This window comes from Puntigrus tetrazona, chromosome 4, assembly GCF_018831695.1.
Source record: "Puntigrus tetrazona isolate hp1 chromosome 4, ASM1883169v1, whole genome shotgun sequence".
In the NCBI taxonomy this organism is placed as follows: domain Eukaryota; kingdom Metazoa; phylum Chordata; class Actinopteri; order Cypriniformes; family Cyprinidae; genus Puntigrus; species Puntigrus tetrazona.
Window position 1 is genome coordinate 7,231,561 of NC_056702.1, and position 21,439 is coordinate 7,252,999.

The 21,439-nt window shown below is 38.8% G+C and overlaps 1 protein-coding gene across 3 annotated transcripts in view; it reads right to left on the bottom strand.

The window, feature by feature from the left end:
* LOC122342649 (plexin-B2-like) overlaps nt 1-21,439 on the bottom strand; it is a 92,547-nt gene that overhangs the window by 6,052 nt on the left and 65,056 nt on the right. For all 3 annotated transcript variants that reach the window (XM_043236618.1, XM_043236619.1, XM_043236620.1), the window contains 26 exons: nt 13,427-14,550; nt 13,149-13,337; nt 12,475-12,603; nt 11,988-12,088; nt 11,521-11,653; nt 10,681-10,840; nt 9,810-9,921; nt 9,603-9,714; nt 9,366-9,467; nt 8,811-8,906; nt 8,417-8,504; nt 7,304-7,464; nt 6,659-6,807; nt 6,469-6,586; nt 5,819-5,955; nt 5,560-5,739; nt 5,276-5,387; nt 4,126-4,335; nt 3,842-4,021; nt 3,611-3,747; nt 2,993-3,093; nt 2,471-2,700; nt 2,181-2,362; nt 1,204-1,270; nt 981-1,127; nt 347-503 (listed from right to left, as the gene is read on the bottom strand). In XM_043236618.1, coding sequence (XP_043092553.1) covers nt 347-503; nt 981-1,127; nt 1,204-1,270; nt 2,181-2,362; nt 2,471-2,700; nt 2,993-3,093; nt 3,611-3,747; nt 3,842-4,021; nt 4,126-4,335; nt 5,276-5,387; nt 5,560-5,739; nt 5,819-5,955; nt 6,469-6,586; nt 6,659-6,807; nt 7,304-7,464; nt 8,417-8,504; nt 8,811-8,906; nt 9,366-9,467; nt 9,603-9,714; nt 9,810-9,921; nt 10,681-10,840; nt 11,521-11,653; nt 11,988-12,088; nt 12,475-12,603; nt 13,149-13,337; nt 13,427-14,548 — 4,612 coding nt within the window. In that variant the 5' untranslated portion in view covers nt 14,549-14,550. The remainder of the gene's footprint in view (nt 1-346; nt 504-980; nt 1,128-1,203; nt 1,271-2,180; nt 2,363-2,470; nt 2,701-2,992; nt 3,094-3,610; nt 3,748-3,841; nt 4,022-4,125; nt 4,336-5,275; nt 5,388-5,559; nt 5,740-5,818; nt 5,956-6,468; nt 6,587-6,658; nt 6,808-7,303; nt 7,465-8,416; nt 8,505-8,810; nt 8,907-9,365; nt 9,468-9,602; nt 9,715-9,809; nt 9,922-10,680; nt 10,841-11,520; nt 11,654-11,987; nt 12,089-12,474; nt 12,604-13,148; nt 13,338-13,426; nt 14,551-21,439) is intronic.

Below are 21,439 nucleotides of genomic sequence, written 5' to 3' on the forward strand. Positions count from 1 at the left end.
TTACACTTGACAACCTGAGAAGAAGAAAATCCCTGACTGTTTTTTCCCTACACTACTTTATTTTTTTTTTACCAGATTCATCTGTGTGACGGATGACGCGAGACACCGGCTTTAACAATTCAGCACATTTAGAAGAACAACTCATTAAGAGCTGCAGGAGTGCAGACCGACAAGCACAAGATCCCGCCATTAATCAAACCGCTATCTGTTCAGAAGTGAGTCTTCCTCCGGTACTTTTAAACGCAGCGCATTGTTAATAAAGAGAGCTATTTCTGCGTGTTGCTTTCGTAAAGTCGAAAGCTTTTGGAGATGTTCCTGCAGTAATGAATCAAAAGTGAAGTCTTACCGAGTGCGACGCTGTCCACAGTGGGTCTCTGGGAGTAGGGCAGATTCCTGTACACCTGCTCGATGATCTTCTCCTTCACTTGGGAGATGGTGTCGCAGTTCAGGACTTTGACAGGGGTCACGTCGGGACCCTCGCCGTGAACCAACACCTGTAGGGTCTAGAGGGTTCAAACGGGCTTTAGTCTGCTGAAACCATCAACTGTACAAGGATCACCACATCAAATAAACAGTTCAACTGAGAACCACCTATTACAAGTCAATTACTTGGGTGTAAATATTGGTTGCATGGGAAATCCGGTAACAAAATAAGAGTGCATTTATTTGTTTTCCCCGATATCTCATGAATGGTTTTCCGCCGAGCGCTTTCCTCCAGCGGATAATGGCCGTTCAGTCCCTGAGGAGCAGTGTTACGCTTGTGAATGAGATTACAGACTCACTTCTAGCCAATGAAATGGCGTTGGGAGAGCAATGATGGACACACAAACACTGCTTACACTTTCCTCTTACAGCGAGACCCATTCAAGCTCTCTCTTTACAGGTCCCTTACCGACCATTTTCGCCAAGAAACCATCTTTGTACAGACATGGCACACACTTCAAAAACAAGTCCAGCTGCTGAAATATATCTATACTTACCAAAACAGAGTATTCAACATCATCTCCCAGAAGTCCGGTGTCGTTCAGAGTGTATTTGGCTTTTTTCATCTTGGCATCAACTGGACCTTTTTCCACCTGGTGTTTAATGGCCTTAAAGAGCTTATAGAGGGGCTCCCCGGCTGAGTCCTGTGAAAAAACATATTAGTCAGACTTCACAGCTAGAAACTATTTTTGCAATTCTATTCATAGCATAATAGCTCACCTTTAGGAACTGGTAGAGACATATGGACATCCAGTTACACAACATCCTCTCCACAACGGTATCGGACCTAAACAGGAAACACCGTTATTGTTATTATTTGTCGAAAATGGGTTTAACTAACTATCGTCCTGCTTCCAGATAAATTACAATCTTCTTTTGAACGATCCTGACATTCATGCTTGAAATCGCCCCCAAAATATAATTTCTCATCGTTTAATTTCAGTGGTGGCACTAAATCACAAAACTTTCTATAGACTCTTCCATCACAGTATGCAATAAACATACAATCCAATCTTCATTTGAACTTTTTGACATTCCCCCCAAAAAACTTTCTCTCAATGTCTAATTTCAGCGTCTGCGCTAAACCACAAATCTTTCTACGGACTCATCGAGAACCGCATTCAAACGCAATATGATGCATGTCTTTGAAACAACTGACTCTTATGAACGGTTTTGTTAAATGAATGGTTTCAAAAGACATGTTGCCAGTCTGAAACACTGCCCTGTATAATTTACAGAATGAGCATAAGAGAACATTTCTTTCTATGCAACTATACGTAAGCAAAATGGGCATTGCACCTAAAGCATAACTACATAAATCTACATTTTATTTAGATAAATTTTATAGATTTAGGAAATTAATTAAGAGCTTGTGAATCAGTAATAAACAGAATTAGTACTAAAAGTGTTTTTAGTGGTTTCAGCAATAGCCATGTGGTTTCTAGGGAGTTTAGTGTGGTTGCAATGTGGTTGATTACTAGCATAAACCAAAAGGATCAAGTTTATAATATTCTGGTCCAAAGTCCTGATGCTAATCATCTTTCATCTATCAACTTTTAATTTTTTTTACGTATGACAGCATATTAAAGGGGACAAGAGGTAGTTTTACATGACCACCAAGGAAGTATTTCATGAAGCCCCTCAAAATCATACCAACTTCTGGAAAAACAAAAGTGAATTATGTGAATTTGTCTGACCTGCGGAGCATGAGTTTAGGGTTCTTGCTGTGGATGTATTCCTCCATCAGCTCCAGGAGGAGGGTTCTCATGATGTCTGTGTAGTACTCCAGCTTTCCATGGAGCGCCACCGTCAACAAGGAAGCAAAGTAAACCTTATTCCTGGCATTGAACTCTTGCCTGCCCTCCAGGGTACGAATGAACTAAATCACAAAGACAAGAATACATTAATCGGCTTATATTTCCACCTGTATGCAGCCAAGAGCGAACTCATCCAGCTGGAGACTGGAAAATTACGTTAAGGGTCTCACGTTGATGAGAAAGGTTTTGCTGTTCAGGAGATTGGAGAATTGGTTGAGGGCTTGGTCTACAATTGCTCTGCGGAATTCTGGGATGTCCAGCTTGCCAGTGATCATGACATCGTTGGCTCCATCTTCGGAGGGTAGGAAGAAAACGCGGTTTGTGTAGTTCTTGTAGTCCAGGAATGGGATTCGAGCTTCATTCAGATCACTAGTGTGGTCCTCCATCTCTATCATAAGATCTGAGAAACACAGACAGTGAAGTGTAACATACAAGCTGAAGCTTTCAGAATAACAAAACTCACAATCAGAAAGAGCTTTATTGCCAAGTGTGTTCACACACACACAGAAAAAATGTGTCTTGGTGACATACATCATCATCGTTCTTCTAACAGATTATCTGCTAAGCAAATATTTGCTGAAGTGACCGGCAACAAACAAATAAAAATACCAGCCAATGGCCTGCAGTCAATAGTTTTGGATTTAATTTGTGACTTTTTTTGATAAACTGCTCGAGAAGCAGAAATAACTCACCTGTGAACTCTTTTTTACAGCGATCACGGACGCTCTCTTCTAAATTGGCAAGTTGATTTTTGATTTTCTCATACTCTCGTTCTGCCTGCTGGCTTTTCCTCCTGCGCACATACAGACACAAACAATTTTAATTTCCTTAAACCTAATTTACTCTTCCTCTGCACTTTCAATAAAAATTGGAAATGGTAAGACATAAAATGAAGTTTATCAGCAGTTCTAAATTTGTCAATGGTTTGATTATTTTGATCTGCTTTATTCAATTTACTGCTTATTACAGGATATTAACTGAATTAAACACAATGCTTCTTTTATAGAGGACAGGAAATCTAGATGATGGGCTGATTTGCTTTTGAGAATAAAGGCTGAAGTCAAATTTGTTTTGATAATTTTTTATTTAATTAACTAGTTGTGTTTGCTTCTATAATAAAATAAAAAAAAAAAGTTTTTCATGTTAGGCAAAGAGGACAGGAAATGACAGATAGAAGTGGAGGGAATGACAGCATATTGGAAAAATAAATTGAGTAATGTGTCTGATGCGCTACTCACTAGACCACAGCTTTGAAATCAAAGTTATTAAGTTCGCATTATTACAGTCTGATGCACTCGGAGGTTTGTTACCTGTAGCAATAGATCGACACTGCAATGAAGAGGACCATGGGAATGAGGACGGCGGGAATGATGATGTAAAGAGGAACCTCGTACTTCCTCTCGAAGCGAACAGAGCCGACGTTCCACTCTCCGTTGCCGAATATGATCTGAAAAAGACAACAACCAAAAAAATAAAAAATAAACATTGAACGCAGGGGGAAAAAAACTGGTGAGAATAACAGTGATTAAAGCTTTTCTAACCGTCAGCTCCATAGCCTCTGAGCTGGTGTCTCTACGCTGGCGTCTGGAGGTAGATTCAGGAGGGCTGGGGGGGGCCACCAGGAACAGCTTATCGTCCTCCAGGATTGTCACCGTGCATTGCGCATTACCCACAAACGCCTTGGCCTCTTTGGCAGTCATGGCTTTGGAAAAACCTTTACCCTGCATCCAAGAAAACGCAATGAAGCAGTTGCTACAACCCAAAGTCCCTTTAAGGCATGTTTCTCTGATCCAAAATATTCGGTTAGCAAAAAAAAACAACTTACATTAACGTTGATGATGCTGTTTTCCGTGATGGCTTTATCGGTCAAAGGAACGAACGAGGGGTCTTGATGGTAAACGAACTCTGTTAAGTTCTCCACCAAGTTGTCTAGCTGGATGATCGTCCTCAAAGACAGGTTTATTAATGTGCTGTTCACAGCGGGAGAGTTGAACTCCAGCACGCTGTCGTTCCTTAAGCCGACTACTTGAACAAACTGCAGGAAAGACAACAAGTCGGTTTTTCTCCGCATAATACATATTTTACAAATGTCTGAACACTAAAAAAGAAGCAAGACAGCAGGATGTCAGCCGCGTGATGAATGTTGCTTATTAACATTAAGAGAAGGAAGACGGAGGAAAGGAAATATTAGGTAGAGAGAGAGGAAACTCCTCAGTTTGAGACTGAGCAATGGGTTGTGACAGTCAGGCGTTTGATCAAAAAAAGAAATTACATAAAAATGAAATGCTGACATTTTCGTAAGAGCCAATCAATAACATCTGACAGAACAAAATAGGGAAACCTGAAGATTTGAAATGAAAGCACAGGCAAAACGGAGTAAAAAAAGCTTTCAATGAATAATTTACATTTTAACCTTCTCGAAGTGATTGTATGGCTTCAAAACATTCTAAATATTCTGCACAATTTATTTAAAATCCATTATGGAGCATTATAATGTTTGGTTGTTGAGTTCCATGGACAAAAAAAACATCAAGTCAGTGTCATGTAAGTATTAGTTTTAAATTGTAGTTATTTACATTTTACACTGATTTTTTTGTCATTTGGTTATGCGCTATTTTCTGTTTACCTTTAATTTATTTTCATGTAATTTTAGTACTTAAACATATTTTATTGTAGTTAGTTGCCAAGCCAAAATTTAAATTTGCAACCTTTTTTAAAAAAAGTTAAAACACTTTAAGTACACTTACATTTTATTTTAGATTTATTTTTTTATATTTTTTATTTTAGTTAACAGTAACAATACAGCACCTACAGTACAAAATAGACGAGAGTAATTTCTAAAAGATGTTAAAACCTTAAGGTGAACTGTCACTTTTAGGAATCAAAATGAGTGTCTTCATTTCAAATCCCAGCCTGTCTTATTGTAAGGGACCACAGATGGGCCCAAAACCCGTCATTACAAACTTTACACGCACCTCTTCGTTGCTAAACCCGTGATTGAACTCGTCAGAAGAGGGCAGCACTCGCATGGTGGCTCTCTGCACCTGTTCAAATCCAGATCCCATCACTCGGATTTTACGACCTCCGCTGAAAACACACACAAACACGCACGCAGACAGACATGTTACGCTTACGTTGCCGTATATTTTTCACCCCCGAACCTTAAAATACATGTCGACATCTTAATTGTGATCAGATTTTCGAAAACGCCATTCAAAATTTGCCGTGTATGTGAGCGAGGCTTAAAAAACGGACTTACCAAACAAAGCTGGCCCGTGGGGTGTAATCTGTAACTTTGGGATTGGCTGAGTATTCGAATCCGCTGACAGTTGTGGATGTGTCCTTGCCATATTGTACAATAACGGGCAACCAATCGGAAGGAATCTTCTGTCCTTTATATGGGCCTGTCATGCAGGTGATATTCCGGCCAAATGTCAGCCTGCATGTTCAAAAACAAAGACATGATCAGAATTGGACTAAGATGAATAAAATCTGCTTTATTTTTCCATGTTACTCACACTTTACATGGCTCCTTGTCCACTGTGACGCTGATGTCACCTATGCTAGCCGTGTTTAAGTTTTCTCCCGTGATGGTGATGACGGTTCCCCCAGCGGCTGGGCCTGTGGATGGGAACACGTTCTTCGGTACAGGATTCTGAGGAAAAAAAAGACCATGTTAACATTTACTCACTCACAGCTCCAATAACCGCTAATTTGTCTACATCAGTCTGGCTTTATTAAATATGAATAAGGCTATGCTCACACAGTTGGCAGAAAAAAAACTATAATAATAACCTAAGCATACAGTTCAGCCCAAAGGTTTGGGCTTAGTAAGATTTTTTTTAAACGATTTCTAAAAGTTTATGTTTCTAATTTCGAAAAATATATCAAAATAGAAGCAATTATATTAAATTGTAATATGTATTTATTAAATAAATTGACTAATTTCTGACTAAAATCTAATCTCAAAAGCAAAAGAACAAGATCAAGCAAAAAACGGATCCATTTGGATGGTTAACGTTACGGCTATGCTAGTTCTCGAGCTTGACCAGAAGCAACTACTGGATCGGTAAGGAGAGAGTCTAAGCTTGTTTCGGGAGTTCAATCATTTAGAAATGTTCAATCATTTAAACAGCCACAAAGGTTTCATCGCAGAAAAAGCAGTTACCCTGTAAGTGAAATTCAAGTAAGACTGTCCTTTCCTCCCTCCTTCCACCTCCACTTCCACCGGTCCGGATTTGGGTTCAGTAGATGCTGATGGGACAGCCCCGATCTTACACACAACACTAAAAAAACTGAATATTAGCAAACAGCTCTTTCTAACATGCTCTGCACAACAGCGCTACAGTATACTGTACCTGGTACTGACGGAGTATTTCTCCTCCTGATGAACACATGGCACTCCAGCCACGATGATATTTTTAATGTCCTTCTTCGTGATGCCCAAATTCGAGCCTTTTATTGTGACAGAGATCTGTCCCTTCATTGGCCCATACCGGGGAACAATCTGGAACGAAAGCAGAACAGCACGGTTAAAACAGGCCCGTAATACTCAAAACAATAAGCTATAGAGTTACAAAGATCACCCATAAGCATTGTGCCCTTGAGTGATCCAGCTGCTTTGGAGAAAATCATTTGCCAGATGACAAATAATAAAACACCATCAGGCTCAGGCGGCGCGATCATTAGAGTCTCAGATGGATTCAACAAAACACAAGAGCGAGAGACTGAGAGTTTGCGACTACCAGCGCAGCCATCTATATATCATTTAGGCATGAAAAATGGAGAAGAGTATAAAAAGAAATGGTGTTTTCTTGAGAAGATGAAGAGTTGGAAATTTATGAACTGCATTTGAACCGGAAACAGTGAGATAGTCAAGCCAATAGTGACGTCGCGCCCAATGAGATATTGTCGGATTAATGTTGAGCTTAGCTTGTTAGCAATGTTTTAAATCATGTCGAATGAGAGTATGGAGGAAATAAAGTCAAGGAGAAGGTCCTCACGTCAGTGATCTTTGGAGCAGGACAATGCTTCAGCTCCCAGCGGCACAGGTCTCTGTAGATGCAGGATTTCGTCGAGTCGCACCACACACAGTTATACTTCTGATCGGCGTTCTTACACAGACTGCAGTCCTCGCGTCTAACCGAACAGTTGTAGAGCACCACTGAGGAGGAAAAAAAAAATGGTGGAAAACAAAGCAATTGAGAGAACTGGCACTGAATTCATTGTCTTTAGAAAAAAGTTCTTCTAGTTTTATTTTTGTTTTCTGGAGAAATAAACACTAAACACTGCCGTTTATCACTGCGTTCTCAGAAATAGAGTTATGCAAATTAGGCTGGTTATTGTTGTATGCAGTGATATATTAACCACATTTAGCACAAAGATTTTTGATGCTCATTGTTTTCGTGGCAGATAAACACTGCTTAGAATATGTAGGCAGGCATAGGGTTGTGCCGATAGAAGACAGTATCTTATATTGATGAATATTGGCTGATGACACTGACGATAACAAGATTATTATTATTACGGTCAGGTGAGTAAATACTAATCTAATTAATATTTGTTTTAATAAGCGTATCTGTTCCATCATATAACAATAATGTAACCATTATAATTAGTAACTTACAACGTTTCTATTAAGTTGTTATATTAAACAACAGTCGTAAGGCAAATTCAGCCATAAAATAATATCATGTATCAGTGATCTCACAGGCTGAGGATAGGACGATAAAACAATTGAGCACATCACAAATCACTAGGCTGACAGTTATATGTTTTAAAGGTTGTTTTATTGCTGCAGTAATTCTGCAACACCTAGAGATAGTTTATGTTTAGTAAATGAGAACTTTCAAAACAAGATAGTTGGCCATAAAAAAAAACCTTTAGTTGATTTTCAGTAATGCGATGTAATGCAACTGATAAACATGTCTAAAACATACCTTGTTGGCTTGGATTTTATCTCGAAGATGCCAGTGATAAATAACATATGTTAATCTGCTTATTTTATAAGAGGTTTATCAGATGTTCATGCACAACCTTGCCAAATCTTGACGATCCACATGTTTACTAAAGCTTCTCTGAGCTATGATGACGACGACAATTCATTTAAAATGTACCTCTGAGGGTGCTGTCAATCTTCCTGTTCGTGCCTTTATCCTTTATGTAGAACGTCACATTCACCTCTGGCTCTTTGTCATATTCAAACTGGCATAAAAACAGTAGAAAAGCGCCGTTTAAGACACATACACAGAAAACACATCACTGCATCTGGTACAACTGTGCGCTGCGGTAAATTCTCCCCTGCCAACGTGATGTCTTTGTGAACCCCATCACTATGTGTCTGTTACGCCCACACAGGACTGAGCCCTACACACACACACGTGCAGCTCAATAGCTATGAATGCCATATTGGCTGGTGCTCAAAACTCCAGAAACAAATCGATCGTGAACAGAGAAGTAGAAAGTGAGGGAGACATAATAGAAAGAGGAATACGAGTGGAGCGTACTGACCTCATATCCCTCAAATCTGTACTTTGACCCATCAGCCTTCACAGTCACCTCGCCCACCTGTTTCATGAGCTCGGTGCCGATCTGAAAGGTTTTGCTCTGAGGGACGTGAAGAAAGAGCACTGCTGTTTATGCAGACATTTTACTATGAAAACCATGCTGATAAATGGCCTCGCAGAGATATTGGGTAAATATATTTCTTTATTGCGTTCTGGAATATTTCTGATCGCTCGGTGGTTATGGTTCTGTGATAAATTATGTAGTGTTTGCTAGTAATGTGTGAAGTGATACAAAAAATATGGAAATTCATTAAAAGACTTTTTTAGAGTGTAAAAATGTAATTAAATCAATAGCTCACGTGAATTTATGCACATAATTTGGCAAACATAATGCCCAACTGATTACATTTTTACATTACTACATTGTTCTTTACATATCTACAAAAAAATACAAATAAAATAAAACCTCAGGATATTCCCTACATACATTTATACACTTAACATATAATAAATACAACAAGCACACCATGTACAATAATAAGTAGTGCATGTATTTTACCCCTAATTTCTCCAGATTTTTGCCCTGAAATTCAATGGCGGTTTTAAATCCAACGGGAATAAGCAGAGGTTGTGAAATCTCAAACTGAGGACACGTGTCATCCTGCAAGAAATATAAAATCAAATAAAACTCTTATTAGCCCTGTTTTGTCACCAAAAGAGAATTGCTCACCGTATATTAAAGCACAAACAGGCATATTCATTTATATATGCATGCACTCTTCCTAAAATAACTCACCTGCAAGTGTTGTATGATATGATCCCCCTTGATGGTGTCATCTTTATCACTGCATGTGTGATCCTGAATGTTCCACTGACAGCCCCACTTACTGGTCACACACGCAATGCATCTGCACAACACACAACCAAACACAGAATGACTCATCTAATAAAATGCTATAAAGAAGAACTTTTTTTTTTTAATCAAATGCTGCCTGATACTCACGGTGTATTCTCCGATCTCTTCACCACTGCTGCACAATTGTAGAACTCAAACGCACTAGATGCCACTTCAATGCCTTCATTTACCGTGATCTTCACTGGCACTGCCACAAAATCTACCCATGCATAAAAGAATCATATGAGGTTTTAGGTAGTAGTATTCATATAGTTTTGAAATTCTACTAGATACACCAAGGTCCTGGGTTCAACTCCCAAAGAAAGAGCAACCTGATAAAACATTTTGTAACTACAGAATCATTGCAAATTAATTCATATCAGGTGCTAGCTACGCAAAGGTTATGGGTTCGATTCCCAAAGTAAACACAACCTGATAAAAAACCCTGATAAATCAGCATTTAGGCAAGAGTATTTCATGCAACCAATTTCTAACACTTCATAGGTGTTATATACAGGTTACGGGTTCAATCCCCCCCAAAATACACAACTTTATAAAAATGTATGTAACTACAAAATCAAGGTAAATAGAAATCATAATAGGTTTTTAGGCAGGAAAACTTCATACGAATAATTCTGGATTTCAAAAACTCAGTAGGTGCTAAATACACCAAGGTTGTGGGGTTGATTCCCAAGAAAAAGAGGACCTGATAAAAGTTTTTTTTAACTCTAGAATCAATTAATTAAACTCATTCTCTCTGCTAATAGATTTAGCTTCAGTTTAATGTTTTCATTTGATCAGTCTCCAAATTAAAAATCACGAAACTAGCAAATTACAAATATGAAGAACTAAAAAACTACTCAGGCATGACATCATTTTTAGACAAACACCATCTGTTTGTTTCGGGAGTAAAGGAGGCAGCGTGAACAGTTTCGCAGTAGGTGATTATTAAAGTTTAAGGCAAACCGGATGTTCTCACCTTGTGTCTCAGGTGTGGGAGGAATGTTCTCAGAGGTCGGGAGGTCACAGGTGACCTGCGTGCCTGCCATAGTTGCGTAACTTTTGTAGCCATCAAACTCACAGTTATATTGTATATCAGGGCTGCTGATACTCGGAAGGGAGGGGATGTCAATCTTCACCTGCAAGTTTAATCCAGAAAATAAGGGTTTAGGAAATATCTAAATACATACAAATTGTTTAATTAGTACTAATAAATGGCTAATATCCTAGTAATATGAACGGAAATAAGCAACTAATAGTTGTAACTATAAAAAAAGAGTGTTACTGAATTATTATTATTATTTTAATTATACTTTCAATTACTTAATAGGTTTTATTTTTTTACCATAAATTTGTTGTAAGAACACAATGTTACAACACACTGACATTTCTAGGTTTTGCAAAGCTGTATTTCCCCTGAAAGAAGCAATATGAAATATGAAATAATATCGATTTCAGCAAATAGTAAACAAGTTAGGAGTATACTGTCTTTATTCATTATCACTGATCCAGGAAGTTAATTATGGTATACAGGAAGCCTCGTCAATCAACCATGACCACTTGAGTTTCTTCTGAGACGCATTAGAAATGCATAAAGAGTGCTCTGTGCGTTCATGTGGTATGAAATGATAGTTTCAGACGCCTTGTTTAGTAACTTCATCATGTCAGCTCATGAAAAAAGGATTAGACTCACAGACTGGATCTGTTACAGCCAGTAAATATCAATCCTGAGTCAATCCTTAAGAGGTTAAGGTTTGAAATAACTACAGACTGTATCACAGTGTGTGTGTGTGTTTGTGTACGTGTTATTCTTTAGTACCTGTGTACGCTCAGTTTTCTTGCAGCTGATGTTGGGGGGTTCGAAGGACTGAATTGTTAGACATGTTTGTTTTGGACTCCACAACCAGGCGTTCTCTACTTCTCCTCTGTGACAATCCTTTTTCCTAGTGCAACTGCAAGAGCAAAGCAGACAAACATGGGTAATGAGCCATACTGCATTCACTTAAACTGGACTGCAAACAGATATCTACCGCATACAGCTCGCTAAGACTTAGATGACACCATATTTTAGAGTTTAAACCATTTAAAAAGTAGATCGCTAAACTGCTTATCATTCTAAAACATACTTTAATAAGGATGTTAGTCGCATGAGCCATGAGTGTGAGTATGTATATTTGACAGTAGAAATATCAAACTCTGTTGTATGGCAGTGTTATTACTTGTCCTGGACAAGAATGCCCAACTGATGGTGTGCTTTCTGTGATAAAATGAGTCTAACAGACTTACCGGCCTTGCAACACACACCAGCCACAATACGGGTCCCGCTGGGAGATACATGATTGACAATCATTCTTCTCCTCACAGGCCTGCACTGGCACTTTGGTGATCTGTGCCAAAGAGAAGCAAGTAAGACAACAGTCACAACCTTTAAAATACCAATTTGTTAACTTATGTGCAGCTTATGGCAGTTAACTTAAGTGATACAATTCAACACTGAGTTTTCTGCTTCTAATCTATGGGACGCGCGAATAAGCAAAATGACTGATGGGAAGAGAGCGCCCCAAAGTATTCTGATTGGATGTAAAAATATGGCACAGCCTACTGTTACAATTTTATGGCAGATTACAGAGTCTAGGGATGATATTTCAAGATTTCTGTACCATTGTATAAAAAAATCCATCAAGATTGGCAAGCCTAAATCCTATAAACAGGTTTTAACTAGTGCATGATTTCTATTGTGATATGCAAGTTGTGGATGTGCTCATAAACAAACCTTTCTGCCAGTGGTGATGTACAAGACATCCAAAGTTGAATTAAAAAAGAGGTTTTTGTTCACCCCACCATCTGTGCGTTCCCCTGGAATCTTGTTATAAAGATCAGAGTGACTGGGGTCAAGATGCACCTGCAAGAGGAAAGTTAATTCATTTGGCAAATGCATTTATCCAAAGCAACAAACATGAAAACATTTTATTGTATGAACAGTCAGCTAGATCAAGACCCAGGGTTAAGTCTATTTCTCAAATGTAGGGGTGTAAGAAAATATTGATACACATGCAATATTTTGTTTGGTGATACTGTATTGATTCTCAAAACTGCATCAATATTTAAAACAAATTTACAAGATTCATGGCAGATGTTTCGTTTTGAGTTTATATCCTGACAGGTAAATAGCGGTCTTCTTATGTTGCGATTTCTCGATCGCTCCGCAACATATCATATCGTAAGCCTTGTATCGTGATACGTATATTATTGTCAGATTCTTGCCAACACACAGACCTACTCTTGCAGCTCTTACTGTAAATCACCCATTCTTTGGTTTGAACCAACAACCTTTTGGTCACCAGCCCATATTATTAACCACCAATCTAGACCACCATAGCAGTCAAACCTTAAGGACTTTAGTGAAATTTAAAGTGGACAGAAACCAAAACCTGAAATGGGACTTACCTTTAAGACATCTGCTCCACTGGTTCCCAAAAATGCCACAGTGTGCTTATTCTCCACAGCCACAGCTACAGCTGTCAACATGTCATTTCGGGTGTAGATGGGTTTGACAGCCAGAGCGTACTCAGGTTTACTGGCTAGTGGAGACGGCAGGAACTCTGCACCACATTTATAATCCTTCACCATAGTCTTCTGTTGGGTTAAAAAGACACACACATTTAGACGGGTCATAAAAGGCACACACAAAATGGAACCAGAACTAAAGTAACGCAACAACTCACGTCTCTCTTGGTCTTGCAGATGGACTCGGCCTTGGAGGTGTAGGGTGAATAAACAGTCTTTGGTTTCTCGTCCTCCAGAACTTCTCCTATGTAGCAGGACTCAATCACCTCCTCAAGTCTAGCGTTAATGCTGCTGAGCGGGTACATGCACAAAGCCGAACGACCACCATCATCATCTGCGCTGAAGACCGCAAACAGAACCTTATCGTTGGGATTTGAAGGGATGATCTTCCCAGCCAAAACTTCACCTGGTCTGGTCAGATAAGCAGCTTGGACCTTGTTATACGTGTTTTCGTGTTGTTCAGTGTTGATGGAGCAGTTGAGCTGGAGCTCGGTGTAAGAATAGTAATGATGGTCATTCTCGCACAGACGTGCTATAAAGGTGATCTTCCTGCTGTCGCTGGTACCCGGAGTGCGAGAGAACAAGAAGTAGATGAAGCCGTTGTCTTTGAAAGCATGGCGAAAGTCGTGGAGGTAGCGCTGGGCATAAGCACTAGCTTGCACAGTGGAAGCGTCAACTATGTTCTCAAAGACATCCATTTCTCCATGCTCCTGCAGCAATCGAGTGCTGATGAGTTTCGAACTGTCAGAGGTACCGTAGCCCTTCCCAACTACAAATATGCTGAGGTTTGCATTATTATTAACTTCCAAGTAAGAAATTACTCCCACAACAGCAACAGACTCCTCTGTGCTTGCTACGTATGTCTTCTCGCCTTTAATGTCACTGTAGTACACCTGTTTGTCCACGCTGTTGAGGTTTACCAAAGAGCAGATGCCCCTGAAAAGGCTTCCACAAACGATCAAAGTGCCATTGGCGGAGTTTACCAGTAAGAGTTTGTTGATGTTGTCCATATCCCTTGTGTCTGTGCACTGTGCAGTGATCGGTGGAGTGCATTGTGGGTTGTCCCTCTTAGGGCCTGTTACAGCACTGTTCTCCTTCACCAGGTCATAGCTGAGCTGATAGATGTTATTAATGGCACCCACGTAAATTCGGCCGGTTTGAGGGTCCTGAACGACATTGTTGATGACAGTATCAGACAAGAAATAATCTTGAGTATCATCACAGCAAGATGAGCTGAAACACAGCAGCAGGGACAACACTGCCAGGGCCCTCCTCGCCATCTCTTGAAGAAAGATAGAAAAAAATTAGCAGTTACATACCTGTGCACAACTTGCCACAAAACAGCTAGGCTGTCTAGATCTATTTATTCAAAAATACATCCATTTCATACATACAATGAATGCAACTCAGAATGTATATAAAATATAAAAAAAAAAAAACTGTCCACTAAAAGTCTTGTGGTGTCACCAACATACAGAAAAAATAAAAACTCTAAATGGAAAATTTATTTATTCAAGGCTTTGAGGAATAAATGATAATTTTACTTTAAATCATATGACAGGTTTTTAGTTCCAGTTTAATACAGTCAGTTGGTATAATTTTCCAAAACGTAATATTTATTAATTATTATGAACAAATAAATATGTAAAATTTAAAACTGAAAAGTGTATTAAAAAAAAGTTCTGAAAATAATTTGTCATGTGTACTGTCACATGTATTGAGGTTTTTAAGGAAGATGTTTTACACTTTGCAAAATGTCATATGGTATAGCCATCAAGCAATGAACATAAAAATTAGCTGGAAGTAGCTTATCATGTGTTGCTATTTCAAAAGAATGGAACATGACTACATATAATGCACTCTAAACTAAATTAACCAAAGATCTACTATTTTTGTCACTGACCCTACACAGATGCTCGCCTTAGCAAGAAGCACTAATATATTCACACTTAAAAACAGACGTCTTTGGGAAGCTGGCAAATTTCTTTGGTATGCATTATTACACTATACTGTAGTAAGCACTAGTCAAAAGTGCTACCAACAAAGGCTAAGTTAAAAGAAAAATCGATCAGGCCTCTCAACTCTTCCCTCAAAGGGGCTGCAGATGGCTGCGTGATTTGACACGCTGATACAAGCGAAGCATTTCTAAAGAAGCTCATCCTCCAACCCTGCACTCCTTTTATTCTCCTTTTCATCCATCCCCTCAGCACTTCAGCAGGTCCTAAAAACACTGGGGCGGAAGTCAAACGCTCATCAAAGCAATCACGGGGCGGCCTGATTCCAGCATAACAGAAGGTGGCTCAATGAATTATGGGTACAACCTCAGCAGGTGGGCTAAACAATCCTGTCCTCCTTCCTGTAAACAACCTCTATAATAACTAGCACGGCGAGTTATTGTGCTAGAGAGGAAGATCTAATCACCAAAGTGAACATTCTTGAGCTAATTTTAGATGTTTGTAAGGTTGCAAAAGTAGTTAGGGGAGGTGAAATATTAACCATATTCGCTCAATTCCTGACCATTTCAACTCTACCCAGAAGTCCTCAGAAACTCAATCTTATTTGCCTAAAAGTGGTGACAATCCTCTGGAGTGTACTTCCACAAAACTGACTGCGATGTTTAGATTGCCAGAGCAAATACTTTCACTGCAAATCGAAAGGCAGGAGTCTCTCAGACACCACGATCCCGAGCCCAGAGCTCATAAAGAATTCATGCTAAGAGTTTAGCGGATATTACAGCTCTTATTGGCTTTAATGACGGGACTCCAGAGACACGATATGAGGCAGGGCACAAGTGACAGGCTTTTTCTCTTTACTTAGTGTCTGTCAGGGTTCTGGCATGCAGGGTTTGCAATGAGATTAGAGGTTACGTTGGGAGGGAGCGTGTTAAATTTTGTATGTGCGTATATGCGTGTGAGAGTCTAGTGTTAACTGTTAACAGGAGGCGGTCTCTACTGCTGATTTAGAGCACATGGGTGATTTGTACGGGTTAAAAAAAAAAAAGTGACAGGAAGGATAGGTTTTGGCAATTTGTCAAGTTTAATTATGAATATTTAGACTGACAATCCCCTCAAACACAGACCAAGTTATTAACAGGAACAATGATGCCAGTCTTTCAGTACAGACTTGATATTTGTGCTTAGTGTGCCACACGGCCCTGACTAAGCAAGTCATGTGATTACAAAAGAATGCAGTGTGCCTTATGACACTCTCTTTGATTTGCATGTTAACACACACAAACATTAATCATTGGTTTCACTGGCTAAGGCAGGCTTTCTTATTGCTAGCGCATTCTCAGGCTAGCACTAAGCATTACATAAAAAACCCCCACTGTATTTAGTATTAAAAGTAGGATACGTTTAGGAAAAATTCTAAAAAATCTTTTCTTATTCCAATGAACAATTTATATATGTTATATTTAAATAGTTATATATGTTCTTCACAATGGTTCTTTTAAGATCTGTTAATTGAAAGGTTCTTTGGGGAACCTAAACTGGTGGTTACACATTGCCGTAAAAAATTTACTTTTAAGAGTGAAGAAGGTCATACTAATTTATAGAATTTGCATTCTAGGGTGAACTATCCCATTAACTGAGAAGCTATAGCAACTTTTTTGTTACTGGCAAACATAAGATTACAGAAGATCACAGCAACCTATGTACAGTGGAAGACACAGGACCACTAAACAACCATTTGCAAGCACCATAGCCACATAGCTTAGCATCATCTTAGCAACACCCTGGAAACCACCCAAAACGGCTGTTACAAAACACCCTGGAAACCACCCAAAACGGCTGTTACAAAACACCCTGGAAACCACCCAAAACGCCCTAACACTGTTGCAGTGAGTTCTCCAAACTCCACTCACAATCTTCAGAAAATCTAGTTTTATCAACCCTCATACAGAATAAAGCACACATTGCCGTAACATCCTGCCTACATGTGGCTCCACTGAGACTTACTCACGTGACCAGCACTCACCCTTCAAAACATCTCAACAAGATTGAGTAGGAAGTGTGTTTGCACATCTCTGTATGGCTGTATTCCTTGAATTTACAACTAAGGGCATGCCTCAGATGATATTTCCTTCATTTCTCAATGCTTTTCTGATCCGGAGCCAAACCAAACACATTTCCTCTAAATTACTTTAGGGCTATCTCAACCTGAGCTGCCGGTAAACGAACTCGCAATGCAGCAGAAGTATGAACAAGAAAGGAGGCCTGCGATTGATGCTCATGTTGTGAGTGGGAGAGTGTATTGCTGTTCGGATCAGCAGCACCAGTGTGTTATTCCTTCTCTCTGTGTTAAGAAACAACATGACCGGTATCTTAGTACACAAGCAGACAAGTGCTGAACCAGCACTACTCTTACCGCAGGGCATTAGACTGAAATTTCTTCAGCGGAGTTAATAGTGAACCCCACATCTTCTCTGAAACTCCCAAGCAGACTTCCCCTCTTGCATACAAACTTTGATTGACCCTCCATAGTGGCTTGTTTCCTAACTCTCTCCACAGCAAACTCATGTATCATTTACACTATTCCCTTGTTTTTTTCCGCATTAAATTGGCTCTTCCAGTTTAATGAGATAGATGGAGGTTTGTTCGGGAACCTGTTTGAAACATGTCATGGTCGGGTTGGTTAGCATGGTTCAGTTAGTCAACACTAGTAGATAGACCCTGCGACATTGCTAACAAAAAGTGGATTAATTAAACTCTCAATAATTTACTATATTTTCGGGCTGCAACTAATAAATTCAAATGAAGTGATATATTACAACATGGCCTAATGCTGTAGTCAAATTCAGAATTTTTTTACTGTTTTAAATAAACTTTATGCCAATGTGACTGACTCTGAAGCACTTTATGAGTTGTAAGCGTGCTAACGAACATTAATTTTTTCTAAATAAATCGATGTAGGTTATCTTAAATAAATAGGGGTTTTTTTTACTTTGTAGAAGCAATGTACACTAAACATTTTTTGATGGTCCATAAAAGTTCACAAACTATCTGATGCTAACAGATAGATTTCTTCAGGAACTGAAAAGAGCCAGGATTTTAGCAATTCCGTTTGGTGATGCTGCTGGCATAGAAATCACACATTTCACCTTTAAAACTTGCTGTTTGTTAATGCAGAGTGGGATGCCAGGTTCTGCCCTCCTGTCATGGCCGCCTCTGCCTTTGCTTTTCAATGACTGTCTCCACGGACGGCTTGGAATGATTGACGGGTGAGACCGGCAGACTAATTAAGGTTGGGATCAGAGGGACCACGAGTGGCTGGACACGCACAGGTAAAATCGGGCCAGTATTGAAAGAGCTCTTTGAATATGTAAAGGGGAGAGATTTAAACCATCCCAGTCTATTGGAAGATTTGCCTCTCACTTTGACTCTGTCCCAAATGGCACATTCAAAGTGGACTTACGTGGCCTTCATTGGCATGTGCCTGTGAAGTCAACGAGACAGTACGGCGTCATAATTATAGTTGAAAAGGACCCAACGTATCATCATAACCAAACGCATCAGACAGGGGCGAACAAGATATTCAAAAGTCAGTTTAAAATACACTCCCTTTGTCAATGACCTGAATTTTGCCAATCTATAAATGAAAATTAAATGAACAGCTTACATTTTAATTCCTTCTTCAGAAAAATCTAACATGTGACTTCAGAAGACATGAAATATAGTTTACAGACTATTGTAATAAAACATTTATGCTGCTTTTTTGTCAGTTTGGAGCTCAGAAGCACATATATCCATTCAGTTTCATTTTGAGAATAATCAGGTCATGCTAAAAAAAATCTGACATTCTGACATTCTGTTCTCACATAAAAGGTGATGGCAAGTGTTTTTATGTACTTAAGTACTTGTACATACATATGAGCTGGAAAAAATTTGGACTGTGTACTGTGTTATAGTGTGACGAATTGAAATGGAAGAAGAAAAAAAAAACTATAAATACAATGAGAAAATCTTCATTCTCAGACTTAGAGATAGCATGAGAGAGCTTTATCTTTTTAGGTTTGTTCATATATACACATATATATAATTTGTTCATATATATATATATATATATATATATATATATATATATATATATATATATATATATATATATATATATATATATTTGTTCATATATATATATATATATATATATATATATATATATATATATATATATAATAAAAAATGAAAACATTCACCATAGCAACCCCAATTACTTTTTAATGTGTAAAAACAAAAACATGTAAAAAAAAAAAAAAAAAAAAAAAAAAACGATTTAATATGACTAAATAAATGATTAATATATAGAAAAAGGCCAAAAGGCTTTAAAGCTTTTTTGTGCGACTGTAAAGTCATATTTCGAGAAAGACCCACCTAGAAAATTCCTCAACATTTCTCTTTTCTCAAGCCATTCAGCTTGAATTGACACAAGGGTGAGTAAATTATGACAGAATACAAATATACAAGTTTACATACGCATCTCATATTCCTTTAGAGTGTTTGGTGTTTGACTGGAAAATGAAGGGGATCGGGACAGAGATGCAGGACAGACAATTAAAGTGTTTACGACTGAGCAAAGCTGCACTGAGGCACTTACAGATTGAGGTTAATAGCAAGGATGCCCTTGTCTAACATGCGTGTGTGTGTGTGTGTGTGTGTGTGTGTGTGTGAGGGATGAAGTGAGAGCGAAGGAGAGTGAGTTCACTACCCAGCTGGTCCCAATCAAGTGAGAGACGAGTGCAAAGGTTAAGGTAATTACTCTGGCTGGATATGAACTAGTTCAGGGGACTGATGGTCAGCGGGAGGACGAAGGGGACAAACAAACAGATAAAGAGCATCTCACCCTCTCCTCTAGACAGACCGTCTGTATCGGTGCCTTCACGAAGCTGCTGAATTTACCCTCTTGCTCATTAGCGTTCCTGAAACATCTCTATCGCAATCTCTGCCTCTTGCTGTCTTCCCCTCTCGCGCTCCCCTTTTTCGTTTTTTTTTTTTTTTGCACTCAATCACTGGAGCTGCAGATAATCACTCTATTCTACAGCTGTCAGCCGCAGAGAGGGAGAGAGAGAGCGAACGGGAGATGAAAGTGAGTGAAACACGTAGCCCAGGCTTTCATAAGCCAGGTTCGAGCGCAGAATGCCCAAATGCAGTTTAGTTTCATAAATCTCCTCAAAAACAATTTTGATGCAATTTGTCAGCAACAAATCAACTGCTGTTACACGGACAGGGATCAAAGCGGAGCGTGCATGCGAGCGAGCGAGCGTGACGCGCATTTTGGAAGATCGTAGGATCGACGGAGCCATGAGGATAGAGAGTCTGTGTTATGTTAATGTATTCTAAACGCCTCTTGTTAAGGACAGAGTTCATTAATGTCCTGGCATATCAGCCCATCCCCATTAATCTCCAAAAAACGACAAGAGATATTCAGGCTTTCATGCTGCATTCCAGGCAATTTGGAAATATTACGGCGGCTGCTTGAAAATAACCACTGGGATGATTCGAGGTCACACATCTGACTTAAGTGAGATCAACAATTTAGCGTCATTTTCTAGAAACTTTGTTACAATACGTCGTGAAATGTACACACGCATGCACGTACAATATATGTTTAAGACGTATAAAAGCATGACAAATAAAAGCAAATAAACCTATTAACAATTGTAATTGTGAAAAGCACATTATAAATGCGTTTAATGTAAATTACATTTAAAATGTTAAAAAAGCGCATGCTTATAAATTGTGACTCTTCCCCTCAATAACTTCCTAATTCGTTGCTTATTAATAGTTTGTGAGGTAGTTGTTAGGTTTAAGTATTGGTAGGATTAGGAATGTAGAATAGGGTCTTGTAGAGTAAGGCATTAATATGTGCTTAATTATTACTAATCGCTAATATTCCAGTTGTACGTGTTGTACATGCTAAGCTACTAATTAAAAGACCCTAAAATAAAGCGTTGCCAAAACGTTTCTCTTTCTCTTAAACTGTACTCTCATAGTGGACAGGAAAAAATACTTTTCAAACTTTAAATATTTAAAATTGAATCATTTGTTTGCTTCTATTACACTGCCAATAAAAGTATATAAATATTTAATACATAAAAAGGACAATGTCTTTATTTCAAAACTTGTTTTAATGCTTATATGCTCTATTTAGTGTCTACTGAAATATGCTATTTT